The sequence below is a fragment of the Zalophus californianus genome, chromosome 8, assembly GCF_009762305.2.
Source record: "Zalophus californianus isolate mZalCal1 chromosome 8, mZalCal1.pri.v2, whole genome shotgun sequence".
Taxonomy (NCBI): domain Eukaryota; kingdom Metazoa; phylum Chordata; class Mammalia; order Carnivora; family Otariidae; genus Zalophus; species Zalophus californianus.
The window spans coordinates 82,056,483-82,071,957 of NC_045602.1; the positions used below are offsets into that span (position 1 = coordinate 82,056,483).

Genomic DNA, 15,475 nt, shown 5'->3' on the forward strand with positions numbered 1-15,475 from the left:
CAAGTCTGATTTCAAATTGTCTGAAAGGTAATATTGCTATGTGTCTCAGGTTTTTCTCGCAGTGTACATATTTCATTCAACCCCTGTATATTTCCATGCATGACATTCTCCAGGTAAATTTCAAAATAATTCCCTGGATTGTCAAGCACACTAGATATCTCAGGTAGAGCAGGGAAGTAAGTGTGTGTGGGTATGGAGGAATTTGGTGCTGACACAGGTCATTCTTAAAATTAGCTCTGCTCAGATCCTATCTCTGGTATGTACATAATTGTTGATGTTACTAAAGATCACATATAAAGAAGTGGATTGTTTTAGGTATGTTGGGTTTCTTTCCATTTCCTCTGGAATCCTTAATGCTGTGGATTTCTAGTGGTCTTGCCAGAGAATTTGTGAGGTAGCTGATCCTTTGAGAAAGGGTAAGGCTTAAACCTTTGAGTAGGGAAGTTTCTCAAAATTGATAAAAGGAGTCTAATGATGGCAAGAGAAAGCGCCTAGGTGTAGGTTGGCAGAGAAATGAAAGGTGTGAAAATAAAGCAAAGAAAGTGCACAGTTCCTATGCTAAACCAGATGCCCTTGCCCTTAATGCTTATTCTTTCTTTTGTTTCTCTCTAGTGAAAAGCCAAAGCAATAATAAGAATAACAGAAGTTTAAAAAGATGTGTTGCTGCCAGGAGTCCTAGACCAGTGAGCATCACGTGAAATTCAGAATAAACGTAGAAAAAACTTGGCCCCTGTTTCATGTAGTGGCCAGTCAAAAGGAGGACTCTTTGTTTATTGCCCTCCAGTGTAGAACAAAGGGCTAGTACCAAGAATGTGGGTTCACATTGTTCCTTTCATAGCACAGGTGCACCTATAAACCTCCTTGGGCTTATGGTAATCACTGTAATGCATTTCTTTTCTTTCTCAACAAATATTCATTGCATGCTGTTTTGCTTACCTGTTGGCGTAATAATCTTACATAACAAACCACCCTGATACTCTGCTGCTCAAACAACAGTGACATTATTAAAGTGCATGAGTCACACACGAGTCTGAGAGTCCAGGCTCTGGGCCGCGCTGGGCTGCTGTGGACTGGTCTTGCTCAGGCTTCCCGGGGTTGGTTGGTTTTGTCAGCTGATCCCGGCTGGCCTTCTCTGATGTGACTGGAGTGACTGAACTCTGCTTCATGTGGCATTCACCTTTGTCCTGGGACTAAGGAGTCACTCCACACATATCCCTCTCCTGGTAATTATAGAAACAAAAGAGGTAAGCCTCAATACACAAACCCATTTTAAGCCTCTGCCCCAATTGTCATGTCTGCTACAGCCCAATGATCAGAGCAGGGAACAGTATTGAGGCCAGTGCCAGGAAACAGGACAGCGCAGGTCACCTAGGCCATGGTGGAAGGACATCGCCAAGTAATAGGGCAGAGGGTGTGGATACGGGGAGGAATTGAGACCAAATGATCCATTCTACTCTCTGTGCTTACAGTGTGCCAGGCACTGTCCGAGGCCCTGGTGATAAGGAAAAATGGGGAAAAAAACAAATCTCTGCCCGTATATATCATTCTAGTGCTAGGGGACAGAAAGTAAGATAAATTATAGAGCATGTTTGAAAATGATAATTGCTATGGAGAAAATTATAGCTGGCAGGTAGAATAGGAAGCTCAGGGGGTGGGAAAAGGCATGCAGTTCTAATGGGATGGATGGGAGAGGCTTTTCTGATACGTGACTCCAGAGGAAAGATTTAAACTGAGCCTTGCAGGTGTGTGGGGGAAGGGTGTTCATGGTGGAAGGGATACTGGGTATAAAGGCGCACGGGTCGGAGCAGAGCTGGCAAGCTTCCAGGGCAGGAAGGACACCAGTGAGGCTGGACGTGAGAAGTGCAGTGCTAAGAGACGCAGCTCCAAATTGTGTAGGGTCCCCAGGTCGTTGTGCATTTACTCAAGTGAGATGCGGAGTTTTACATGGTTTGACTTCTATTTTATCAGGCTCACTCTCGCTTGTGTGTCAAGGGTAGTCTGTAGGAATGCAGTGGTGGAAGCAGGGAGACCAGTTGGGTGCCTGTTGCCAGAATCCATTAAGGGATGATGATGTCCTGGACCAGGGTAGATCCAAGAGGTAGGAGTGTAGAAGGGGTGAGGCATGGCTGGATTGTGTGTGTGTGTGTGTGTGTGTGTGTGTGTGTGTGTGTGTGTGTGTGTGTGTGTGTGTGTGTGTGTGTGTGTGTGTGTGTGTGTGTGTGTGTGTGTGTGTGTGTGTGTGTGTTGATGGTGGAACTAGCAGAAATTGCCGACAGAGTAGATAGGAGTTGTAACAACAAAGTACCACAGACTTGGTGGTTTAAACAATGGAAATTTATTTTCTCCTACTATCTTTTTTTCTCACAGTTTTGGGGACTAGAAGTCCAAGATCGAAGTATCAGCAGATTTGGTTCTTTCTGTGGGCTGTAAGGGAAGCATCGGTTACAGGCCTCTCTCTTTGGCTTGCAGATGGCCTCCTTCCTGCCTCTTTATGTGTTTGTGTCCAAACTTCCTTTAGTCATAGAGACACCAGTCATATTGGATTGAGACCTGCCTTCATGGCCTCATTTTAACGAAGTCGCCACTGTAAAGACCCTGTCTCCAAACACAGTCACATTCTGAGGTGCGAGGGGTGAGGACTTCAATCTGTGAATTTTTAGGGGGACGCACTTCAGGCCATAACATGGAATGTGAGAGAAGGAGAAGAATCAAAAGTGATATCAGGGTTTTTGACCTGGTGGGGTGGTCATTAACTGAAATGGCGAGGACTGTAGGAGAAAATGTGTTCAATCTGGGAAACATCAAGATTGAGAACTGGATATCCAAGTGGGGGTGTTGACTAGGCAGCTGAATAGTCATTTCTGGGGCTTGGGGGCGAGACTGGAGCAGGAGATACAAATGTGGGAGTCACTGGCATAGAGATGCCATTAAAATCAGGAGACTGGGCAAGATGGCCAGAGAGCAAATGGAGGTAAAGAGAGCCAAGATGGAACCCTGGGCACTCCTACATCAAGAGGCCAGAAAAAAGAGAAAGACCCAACAAAAGAGGCTGAGAAAGAGGTAGGAGGGAACCCAGGGGTGTGTCACATTCTGGAAAATGACGTGTTAAGCAGGAGAGGTCAGGAAAGGTGAGGGCCAATGATTGGTCATTGGATTTATACTGTGTGGTCACTGATGACCTCAATACGAGTAGCTTCAGCAGAGTATTGGGGGCAAAAGCCTAATTTGTGAACATGCAAGAGAAAATCAGAGAGGAATTGGAGGCAGTATTTACACTTCTTTTTTTTTTAAGATTTTATTTATTTATTTGACACACAGAGAGAGAGAGAGGGAGACAGAGAGGGAACACAAGCAGGGGGAGTGGGAGAGGGAGAAGCAGGCTCCTTGCCGAGTGGGGAACCCGATGCAGGGCTTGATCCCAGGACCCTGGGATCATGACCTGAGCCGAAGGCAGACACTTAACCGACTGAGCCCCCCAGATGCCCCAGGTATTAACACTTTTGAGTAATGTCGCTGAAAAGAGAAGCAGCAAAATCGCAAATGTTAAAAATACACATATTTTAATTAGTGGATTATTAGATATATGTATATCATGGCTATATACAAAATGTACTGGTAGTATCATTTATATACACATATGTTTAGATACGCACATATAAAAATATACGTATTGAGCAGACAAGCGAAACACTACTACTCAGTTTTTCCCTGGGTGTGGTAGAAATGATAGTAAAAACAGGCTTGTGTTTTTTTTTTTTTTTTTTTTTTCCTGGTCATTGTAGTATTAATTATATGAAGCTTGGATTTTCTTTATTTCCAGGTTTAAGAAGTTCGATGACAAATACCTGCGGAAGCTTTTGATTCGGGAAAACCAACCCAAGTCAAGCATTGTGTCGTTATATAAAAAGCTGGAAATAAAACATGCCATCGAGATGGCGGAGACGGGGATGATAAGCGCGGTTCCTTCCTTTGCCTCTCTGAAGTAAGTATCATTTTGCAAATAAAAGCTACTACCACTAAGTCCATCTTTCTAGTTTTTTGACACCAGTAAGAGTAACAGATTTCCCCTATGTCCTAGACATCACGGAAGAATGAGATTCTGGTTAAACTGTGAACCCTAGAAATGTATACCTTCCTTTATGTCACCCCAGGTCGCATTGTGTTGTGTTATTTTAGAACTGGCTAGTCAGAAAATACTTTGTCATGTTTAGGACGACTATGTCTTTGTTATATTTTCTTGCAGTAACTCGTTGCTTTGTTAAGGTGCCTCTTAAGCAGGCATTTTGAAATGGGAATATCTTAAGGTGTGTGATTGTAAATATGCATGTAATTATATAGCTATTTTCTCGTAGATTATTCATACAGTCATAGTTTAAGGCTTGTAAAGAACATTAGTGATCATCTGGTACGGGGGTTCCCAACCTAGGCTGTATATTAAAAATATCCTAAGAGCATTTAAATAATACACATGTCTGGGCCCCACCCACACCAGTAAAACCCAAGTCTCTGGTGGTAAGGCCCAGGTATGGGTATATTTTATTTATAAGTTCTTCAGATATTTCCAATATGCAGTCAGGTTTGAGAGCCACTGATCTAGTCTGTCTCCCTACTTTTAAAAAAATGAGGAAATGAAGATTCAGAATGGTAAAGTGACTTACCCAAAATCTTATCGCAAATCCATAGCAGAACTGTAAACGCTCAGTTAACAATAGGTCATCTTGTCATGTAAACATCCATCCTTCCCTGCCAAAAAAATGACAGAAATTACAGGTTCTGCTGATTTCTTCCTTCACTGATGAGCTTGAGGTACATTTAAAATACATGTCACCTAATTAAAATGCTATCTGTGGGAGAGCTGAAATGAGACAGGAAACTCCAAATCACACCCAACCGTATAAACTAGGATTTTTACCAAGACCGTAAATCCCCTATTAAAAATATGGGAGTTTAGGGGCGCCTGCGTGGCTCAGTGGTTGGGCGTCTGCCTTCGGCTCAGGTCGTGATCCCAGGGTCCTGGGATCGAGCCCCGCATCGGGCTCCCCACTTGGCGGGAGGCTTGCTTCTGCCTCTCCCTCTCCCTCTCCCCCTGCTTGTGTTCCCTCTCTCGCTGTGTCTCTCTCTGTCAAATAAATAAATAAAATCTTTAAAAAAAAATATGGGAGTTTACACAATCCAGAATAAAAAGAAATAGTGGTCAGGATGGCTTGTAGCTAAAGGCATTTTACTGCACTAAAAACAGTAGTGGTGTGAGCAGAGTGACTGATTTATAGTCCCATCCTGCAATAATTCACTGTGTGACCTTAAGCTGGGTCATCTGTTTCCCTGAGATTGAGTTTCTTCCAAGTAGAAAATGGGGCTAGACTTGATCTTTGTTTCCCTCTACCTCTACAAGTTCACGATCTTTCTTATGCACTATTCCATTTGCAGTTGTAAATGCAAGGGATGATTCAATTATTCAGCTTCACAAGGGAGAGCCATTGTCTTTGTGATCACAGAAGATAAAATATCTTAGTTTTACTCCCTGCTTATAGTTCATTTAGGAACTGGTAGTAAGCAGAGCAAAGGCAAAGGTTATGGAAGTAGGTAGCAGAGTTAATGGTCAGCTGCATGGTTAGATAAATCAGTACCGTATTGACCATTCCACATCTCCTGAAATGTTTCTTTGGGGGAAATTAGAAGCAAAAAGGGAGGTAATAAAGGAATTGTATTTCTGACAGTAATGGACTAAGTGTTCTAGACCAAACTATCCTATGAAAACAACTAGAAAAAAAGGACAAAATATATTTTAAAAATCTGCTTAAAAGCTGGAAAGTACCAGTACAATGAGGAATTTCTTGGCCAAGAGTCAACAGAAAAGGGAAGTCCAAGAAGATGGAACCGGCATTTAGTGCCCTTTTTTCCCTGGATCACAGAGAAATTATCTGAGTCTAAAAGGCTAAAACAAAAGTTTTGACAGACTGATTGGTCTTTGAGAATAAAATTGGAATTTAGGACCTGCCAAGAAGGAGGAGCTCTTATACTCAGCGATAGGTTATTACTTCAGAATTTTGCACCTTAACCCTCAAAGGAAAGAAGTCTGACCTAGAATTATCTCAATCCATGATTGTTTAAATTATCTGAGATTGATACTACTTTTATCCCAGCTGACTGAGAGAAATAAACTTAAATCTTCTCTGGAGGAAAATAAGATTTTAAAGAGTCTTAAACTACCTCCATAATTTTTCATATATAATGTCAAAAGCATATGAGTAGACAAGGAAATGTTACTGGAAACTTTGAGAAAAAGATAAACAAAAACTGTAGTAACAGACACAAGTGGGTTTCAGATAGTTGAGTTAGGGGCTTTAAACTTAAAAGTATGTATGGGCGCCTGGGTGGCTCAGTCGGTTGAGCGACTGCCTTCGGCTCGGGTCATGATCCTGGAGTCCCGGGATCGAGTCCCGCATCGGGCTCCCTGCTCAGCGGGGAGTCTGCTTCTCCCTCCAACCCTTCCCCCTCTCATATGCGCTCTCTCTTTCTCATTCTCGCTCTCTCAAATAAATAAATAAAAATCTTTAAAAAAAATAAAATTAAAAGTATGTTTAAGGAAGGAAAATGGCATCAACACTATTGACATTGTCATGGAGATGATATAAATAAAAAAGATCTAAGTGGAATAGTTGAGCTAAAAATTAAATTTAGGATCTCATTTGATAATGTACAAGTAGATTAGACACAGCTGTAGAGAGAATCGATCGATTGGAAGATAGTACAGAAAGAATAATCAGAATGAAGAATAGAGTGAAAAAAAAAAAATGGAAAACAAAATAAGAAATATATGGGATACTGTGAAAAGTTCCGAAAGGAAATGAGAGATAAATTAGTAGGAATAGTATTTTAAGAGATCCTGACTGAGCATTTCCCCAAACAGATAAAAGACATGAACTATGACCAGCCCCAAGCAGATTAAATAAGAAGAAAACCAAAACCAAATGCTAGTAAAACTGCTACAAGTCAAAAACACAAGAGAAAATTTTAAACATAATCAGAGGAAAGAAGAGACCTATTTTCTTCAAAAGAGAGAAAAAAAAAAAAACCCTGACAACTGATTTTTTAACAAAAGCCATGGAAACCACTGGTATCGTCCAAATTCTGAAAGAAAGTGACTGATGACTTAGGGTTCATATCCTGCTAAAATATTGTTCAAAAAAAGTAGAATAAAAGTATTTTCAGATAAATAAAAAACCATCATACTAAATTGAATGATAAAAAGTTTCAGACAGAAGGAAGAGTCTCCTAGAGAAGCTTGGAGATTAAGGAAGGAATTAAAATAATGCAAATGATGAATATTTGTAAAACCTAAATGAATAGTAACTGCATAAAATAATAATGTCTGTGGGGTTTTGAATGTAAATAGAATTAAAATTAACAACAAAAATAACTTATAAAATTGGAGGGAGGTGACTGGTGTTGTTGTATTCTAATGTTGTAATCCCAGGTAACCACTAAAAAACAGTAAAAGAATGTAACAAGCTAACAGAATAGGGAAATAAAAAGCAAAATAAAATAAAATTTAAAAAGGCAACAAAGTAGAAAAAACAATTATAGAACAAATAGAATGCAAATAGTAAGATGATAGTTTTGAACCCAAAGGTAATTACATTAAATATAAATTTATTCCATTTAAAAGGATGGGTGATCAGAATGGATGAAAATATACAACTCACTGGATGTTGCTTATAAGAGACAGTACAGAAAGTTTACAGGTGAAAGGTTGATACAAAGATATCTTGTTGAAGCACTAAACAAAAGAAAGTTTGTGTAATTATTACCATAAAATGTAAACATTATGAGGAAAATATTGCTAGGCATAAAGAGATTGATTTCATAATGATAAAAGGTTTAATTCTAAAAGAAGATATAAAAGTCTAAATTAGCATACAAATAATAACATAGCCTCAAAATATATAAACCACAACTTGACAGAGCCACAAGTAGAAATACACAAACTCATAATCATAGTGGATAATTGTATTGCTCTTCTCCTATAAACTGGTAGTACAAGCAGACTAACTTTCAGTAAAGATATAGAAGATTTCAACTACATAATAAACAATCAAGTCTTTAAAAGTTTCATATAGGGTATGTTCCCTTACCAGAGGGAATCAAAAACAAAATAAAATATAAAACAATATAAAAAGTCAAATCTCCCTTTATTTAGAAGTTGAATAAAAACTGGATCAAACAAATTATGATGTAAATCAGAAAATATTTTGAAAAATGCGACGTATGAAAACTTGTGTAAAGCATTGTTTAAAGGGAAATTTTTTTAACCTTTAATGAAAATGTTAAAAATAAAGTCAGGCTGAAAATCAATAATCCATGCTAGGAAATTAGAAAAAGGAACAACAAATTAAACCCATAAAAGACCAGAAAGGCCGAATAGTACTCTAAGTATTAAGTAAATAAATCTGTCATTGAAATTGTTTCCACAGAGTAAACCCCAAGACCATATGGCTTTATTTGTAAATTCTACCAAACATTTAAGGAGGAGATAAAACCAATCTTGCACAGACTTCTTCAGAAAGTAAGAAAAGATGGAAATCTTCCCAAATTGCCTTATGGGACTAGCATAATTTTGGTATTGAACCTGACAAAGACACTTATACAGAAGGAGAATTATAATATTTCTGTAAAAATTATAAACATAATATTAGTGGGGCACCTGGGTGGCTCAGTCGTTAAGCGTCTGCCTTCAGCTCAGGTCATGATCTCAGGGTCCTGGGATCGAGCCCCGCATCGGACTCCCTGCTCTGCAGGAAGCCTGCTTCTCCCTGTCGTACTCCCCCTGCTTGTGTTCCCTCTCTCGCTGTGTCTCTCTGTCAAATAAATAAATAAAATCTTAAAAACAAAAAACAAAAAAACCCCATAATATTAGCAAACCAAGTCCAGAGATTTGTAAAAAAGATATACATCACAATAATTTTGACTTATTCCAGGAATATAAGGATAGCTTAAAAGTAAAAAATCAATCAGTTATTTGCCACTTTTACAGAATAAAGGAAGAAAAATCAAAGGTTATTATTTATCTGTAATAGAGGAAGAGAAATTGTATGATAAAAATTCAGTATCTATTCTTGATTTTTTTAAAGATTTTATTTATTTATTTATGAGAGAGAGAGAGAGAGCACGCAGGCAGGGGGAGGAACAGAGGGAGAGGGCCAAGCAGACTCTACACTGAGCTCAGAGCCTGACACGGGGCCTGATCTCATAACCCTGAGGTCATGACCTGAGCCAAAATCAAGAGTTGGACACAACCAGCTGAGCCAGCCAGGTGCCTCTCTATTCTTGATTTTTTAAAAAAAAATCTAAATAGACTAAGAAGAGAAGAAATCCTTTCTCAAGCTGATAAAGTTTATTCACAAATAATCTACGGCAGATAATATTTTTAATGTTGAAATGTTGAAAGGTTTATACTAAGATCTGGAACACAGATGCCTATTATTACTATTTCTATGAATATTTTACCAATGCTAAGCAAAAAAATAAAAATTAAAGATTAAGGATAGGAAAAGAAGTAAAGTTTTCATTATTCCCAAACAGCTTGATTGTTTTCACAGAAAATCCAAAAGAACCTACAAATAAATAATTAGACATAATAAGTAAATTTATCCGGGTTTCTTAAGACATGGTAAAAAGAAATCAGTGGTAGTTTTCATAAGTATCAACAAATAGAAAGTGACATTTAAAAAATGTTTAATTTAGAATAGTATTGTGAGACATATACATCAATATCAAACATCAAAATGAAATTTAGAGAATATATGCGAAACCTCTCCACAAAGTCCAAAACAGATAGACTGTATTACTAAAAAGAAAGACTCAATATTATAAGATTTTCAGTTCTTCTCAAATTGATCTCCAGATTCAAAGCAATTCCATTAAAAATTCCAATGTATTTGTGTGTGGGTGTGTCATTAGACAGTCTGGTCTTAAAATTTCTATGGAAATATAAAGGGCCCAAATTAACCAAGACAAAATTGTCTTCAAAACTGAACAACAAATTTAGAGGATTTATACTGTTAGGCAGCAAGACTTTCTGTAAAGCTCCCATGATTGAGACAACGTGATACTGGACAAAGACAAAAGGACAAATAGACCAGTGGAACAAAGTAAGCGTTTGGAATAGACCCACACATATATGGATACTTATTAATGCCAAAGTTTACATTACAAAGCAGTAGGAAAAAGATGACCTTAAAGAAATGGCCCTGTGTCAATTAGGGATCCATATGGAGATAAAGTGAAATTGAACGGTGCTTCACATTATATCAAGCCAAGGAGTATCATAGGTATGTATGGGAGTGGGGAAACAATAAAGCTTTTGAAAATTATATGAGAGAATATCCTGTTACTGTTGTGATAGGAAAATATTTCATTAAAGGAATGAAAAGGTGGAGAGGGGGGTGGGGGGATGGGTTAGCCTGGTGATGGGTATTAAAGAGGGCACATTCTGCGTGGAGCACTGGGTGTTATGCACAAACAATGAATCATGGAACACTACATCAAAAACTAATGATGTAATGTATGGTGATTAACATAACAATAAAAAATTTTAAAAAAAAGTTGATAGGATGGTTTCAGGGTTTGTTTTTTTTTAAATTTATTTTAATATTCCCAGGCAGTAGTTCAACTTCCAAGAGAGCTCTTTGCCGGAAAACTTGCTCTCTGTGTTCTTATTTTTCCTGTGAGGACTACTTGTGAGGATTACCTGGGCCACTGTGAGCCCTTCCTGCATGGCTGACACTCCTGCCAGACTTATTTCCACCGAGTCCTATAATAACCACTCCTTCCCTCCCAATCTTGGAAGTTACCTGAGTCACTCTTTTCCTTAAAAAACAAAGTTCCTAACCAACATATGTAGGGAAAGCTTTATTTTTTTTTAATTTAGACATTCCAAAAAATAAAATGGTATTTTATATCTGTAAAAAAAAAAAAAAAAGGAATGAAAAGGCAAGCCATAAAATGGAAGAAGATACTTGCCTCCCATACAACTGAGAAAGGTCTAAAAAAAAATAGATAGTCCCATGGAATAATGGACAAGAGACTTGTTCAGGCAGTTTACAAAATAGGGTATCCAAATGGTCAATAATCAATCATATGTGTTCAAAAATATATACATGCGAATACTCATAAAAGCATTGTTTGTCATATCCAAAATTCAGAAATAAGGCAAATACCCATCAAGAGTAAAATGGATAAATTGTTATATATTCATGTAGTGGGATATTATACAATGAATAAAATGAATAAACCACAGCTACGTGCGATAACACAGATGAATCTCCAGCACAATGCTAAGCAAAAGAAGCTAAATTTAAAAGACTACCTATTGTAAATAAATGAATGAATGAATGAATGAATGAATGAATAACTGAAAAGCAGAAAAATAAATAACTGAAAAAAAATAACTGAAAGAAAAATATGAAAAATATGTCATTAAATAGACCATGGAAAGGACGTTTGTTTACAGTACAGGAGCTGAAACAAGAAGGCACAGCATCGCCATGTTCAGCCTCATCTAGGAACCTGTGCAATGGGGAACTCAAATTTTCCCCCACTTGGCGCATGTCTATGAAAAAGTGTCATGAGTACTGGCACCGTGTTTACAAATAAATTTAAGCAAGTAGGTGACTTTGCAAATATGAAATCCTTGAATAATGGTGATTGACTGTATATACATACATATTATAAATGGTGTCTTTGAAAATGTTTTTAATGAAGTGTTTAAAAGACTAGGCCTTAATAATTAGCAAAATGTAGGTAATTAAGTTTCTGTTGGAAAAACCAATTGTGTATTACGTTTTTTTTTTTTTTAGATTTTATTTGAGAGAGAGAGCATGAGACGGGGGAGGGTCAGAGGGAGAAGTAGACTTCCCTCTGAGCAGGGAGCCTGATGCGGGACTTGATCCCGGAACTCCAGGATCATGACCTGAGCCGAAGGCAGTCGCTTAACCAACTGAGCCACCCAGGCACCCTGTGTATTACCTTATTAATAGAGTATTAATAATAATAAAGTGATAGCATTATAAGCTACTACAGTTTTTCTTCCTTAAAGAATACTTGTGTGGAAAAAAAATAATTGCATGAAAAGACTCTGAAAACCTGTGCATGACTAAACTCATTTTGAATAATTTTAACACTGAAAAGTTTTAGAAGTTTGAGTTATTTTAAAATATTGAATACTCCTTAAGTGTTATTCTTTAAGCTAAGATTCTTAATCTTAAATGATATTATATCTCCAAAAAGGAAAATTTAGGATTCCAGTGTTTGTTGAATAGTAAAAGATATTCTTTTTTCCAACCTTTCACAGTGATTGTCGTGAAGAAAAAATAAGGAAGCTCACACCTGGTGAAATGGATGAAATTCGAGAAATATTATCCAGAAATCTCTATCAAATCCGTCAGCGAGTGAGAATGATTTGTTTAGCCAAATGTTTCCTTGCCTCTGGCTAAAAATATGCCTTCTGATTTCATGCGACTCAGTTGTAGCAGAGGTCGCCCAACCATTACGGCTGCCTTTTGCATGTCCTACATCAGGCATCTTCTCTTTTTTGAGAGTTCTATCTTGTTAGGGTACCAATCCCTCTCAGACACCATGGGGAAAGCCTAGAGTCCCTCAGGAGTTCTGCTACTATGGAGATAAAAGCATTTGAGTTAACTAATTGTGGCTCTCTTTTAATTATTTTAATGAAATTGCTTTATAGCTTATAGAAAACTTATTAAAATATATTTAAATCTTTCTTGTTATTTGTAAAGTGCTATAGTTTCTTCCTTTAATGTATCTCCCAAGTGACTTCTTTCACTGCTGTTCCATTGTTTTTGTTTTTTTTTAATAAGGATTTTATCTATTTGAGAGTGAGAGAGAAAGAGCACAAGCTGGGGGCAGAGGCAGAGGGAGAAGCAGACTCCCCTCTGAGCAGGGAGCCAGATGTGGGGCTCGATCCCAGGACCCTGGGATCATGAGCTGAGCCAAAGGCAGCTGCTTAACCGACTGAGCCACCCAGGGGTCCCTGCTGTTCCATTGTTAACACTTCATTCTACAATTGGCTAATAATATAGCTAACATTTTGAGCGTGCATACAGTTGGCCGTGGCCCACTGCAACATGTATTAACTCAATCCTCCAAGCGGTGTTACTATTGTTTCCATTTTATTTTTTTTAAGATTTTATTTATTTATTTGAGAGAGAGAGAATGAGAGATAGAGAGCACTAGAGGGAAGAGGGTCAGAGGGAGAAGCAGACTCCCTGCTGAGCAGGGAGCCCAATGGTGGGACTTGATCTCAGGACTCCAGGATCATGACCTGAGCTGAAGGCAGTCGCTTAACCAACTGAGCCACCTAGGCGCCCACTATTGTTTCCATTTTATAGATGAATAAATTAAGGTACAGTGAGGGGGGAGGTGTCACACAGTCCACACAGTATGTCAGGAGACTTCCTCACTCCTGTTGGGGTCATTTCTATGTATGGGGTCCTTGCTGGTCTCCTCAAAGGCTGTCCTCATTCCATTACTCATTACTGTTGTTCCGCATTTTCCCTACAGCACCTTTTTTTTTTTTTTAAGATTTCATTTATTTATTTGACAGAGAGCTAGCAAGAGGGGGAACACAAGCAGGGGGAGTGGAAGAGGGAGAAGCAGGCTTCCCGTCGAGCAGGGAGCCCGATGCGGGGCTCCATCCCAGAACCCTGGCATCATGACCTGAGCCGAAGGCTCCCTGCCTTCCTAGAAAAATATATATTTATTCTATCAGAAAATGAACTTGATTACTAATTGCAATTCATTTTAGGAAACTTATAAAACTAAAAATGTATGCCATGTGCAGCCCTGGTTTAGAAATTTTACTGCTTCAAATACTAGCACGTGGTTATTGCTGGTTCTAGCAGCAGCTTTTTCCAGTTTGACAACCCAGTTGAAAAGAAGTGTTAAGGTAATCAAAAGGACATGGCACCACCAAGTGGCCCAAAGTGGTTTGTTTTTACACCAGTAATTCCTATTCAGTAGAGAATGTATAAAGATAAATTGTATTTTTGCCCCAGCTTTAATGATGGCTAAATACATACAAAGTAGTTCAAGGTAGATAGAAGTGCTTGATAAATTCTATCATTCTTTCGATTTATGAAGATCACACTTTGCAGTGAAAAATAACTTACAGACTTTTATTAGAAGACAAGTGCTTTCAAACTTGGAATGAATGTCAACTTTTTTTTCCACGCATGTTAACTTTTATGCTTTCTATTTATTTTTCTGCTCTGCACATTCGTTAAGTGCCTTACTCAGGTGCAAAGCCAAAGCAACATAGTAACATTTTGGGATCTCTAGGGTAGCAATCAGTTCTTGCAAAATGTCTCTTGTGTTCTCATTTCAGACTTTGTCCTACAACAGACACAATCTGACAACTGACACAAGTGAGCGACAAGCCAAGGAGATTCTAATCAGACGGAGGCACAGTTTGCGAGAAAGTATCAGGAAAGACAGCAGTTTAAACCAGGATCGCAGGGTAACTGCTGTTTGTTACCATTTGTCTGTCTACTCTTGGAGGAAGGCTTCCAAGAGTAGAGCCAACAGCCATTCTGGAGGCCCTACTGACAGAATGGCCGCTGAGGGTTGATTCATGGGAATTCCGGGACACAAAGTATAAAGGCTTTCTAGATGTTTCTAGAACATCTGTTGTATTCCAGGCACTGTTGTAGGCACTTGAAATATGTTGGTGAACGAAACAGACCAAGATACCTTTGCTTGTCGAATTCATAGTCTAGTGGGGGAGAAGGTGCCTGGCAAGGGAATGCGTTACCCATTATGTTAGTAGGCAGTGAGTGCGATGGAGAAAAACAGTGCTTGAGGAGGGAGACTGGGAGGACAGGAAAGGGTCAGTCAAGTTGCAAATCTGAACACCATGGCTGCACCAAGCTACATTTGGAAAGTCTAATTTGATCTCCCCAGGGAGAGGTTGCAGCCCAGAGATGGGCAAGCTGCTTGTGCTGCAACTGTAGAATCGCAGCAGCCGGAGGGCTGCGAGTGTCCACCTTTTCACTTGGCGCAGGGCACTGTCACCAGACAAGGAAAATCATTTTTAAATGACATTACGATTGATTTCACACAGCAGACATTGCATCTTAGTATTATTTTTTTGAGTATAATTGACACACAAGTCTGCATTAGTTTTAGGACTGCATCTCATTTTTATTTATTTATTTATTTATTTATTTATTTATTTATTTATTAAGATTTTAATTTATTTGTTAGAGAGAGAGAGCGCAGAAGCAGGGGGAGGGGCAGGCAGAGGGAGAAGCAGGCTCCCGCTGAGCAAGGAGCCCGATGCCAGGACTCCAGGATCATGACCTGAGCCGAAGGCAGATGCTTAACTCACTTAGCCACCCAGGCGTTCCTGGATTGCATCTCATTTTTAATAATATTCTGTATTGGGTCGTCAGAGAGC

General features: G+C 38.7%; 1 protein-coding gene across 1 annotated transcript in view; it reads left to right on the plus strand.

Annotated features, from left to right (window-relative positions):
- The window catches only part of SLC9A2 (solute carrier family 9 member A2), a 100,319-nt gene that overhangs the window by 77,127 nt on the left and 7,717 nt on the right, over positions 1-15,475 (plus strand). The window contains exons 8-10 of the mRNA XM_027622163.2: positions 3,821-3,982; positions 12,353-12,449; positions 14,405-14,536. Coding sequence (XP_027477964.1) covers positions 3,821-3,982; positions 12,353-12,449; positions 14,405-14,536 — 391 coding nt within the window. The remainder of the gene's footprint in view (positions 1-3,820; positions 3,983-12,352; positions 12,450-14,404; positions 14,537-15,475) is intronic.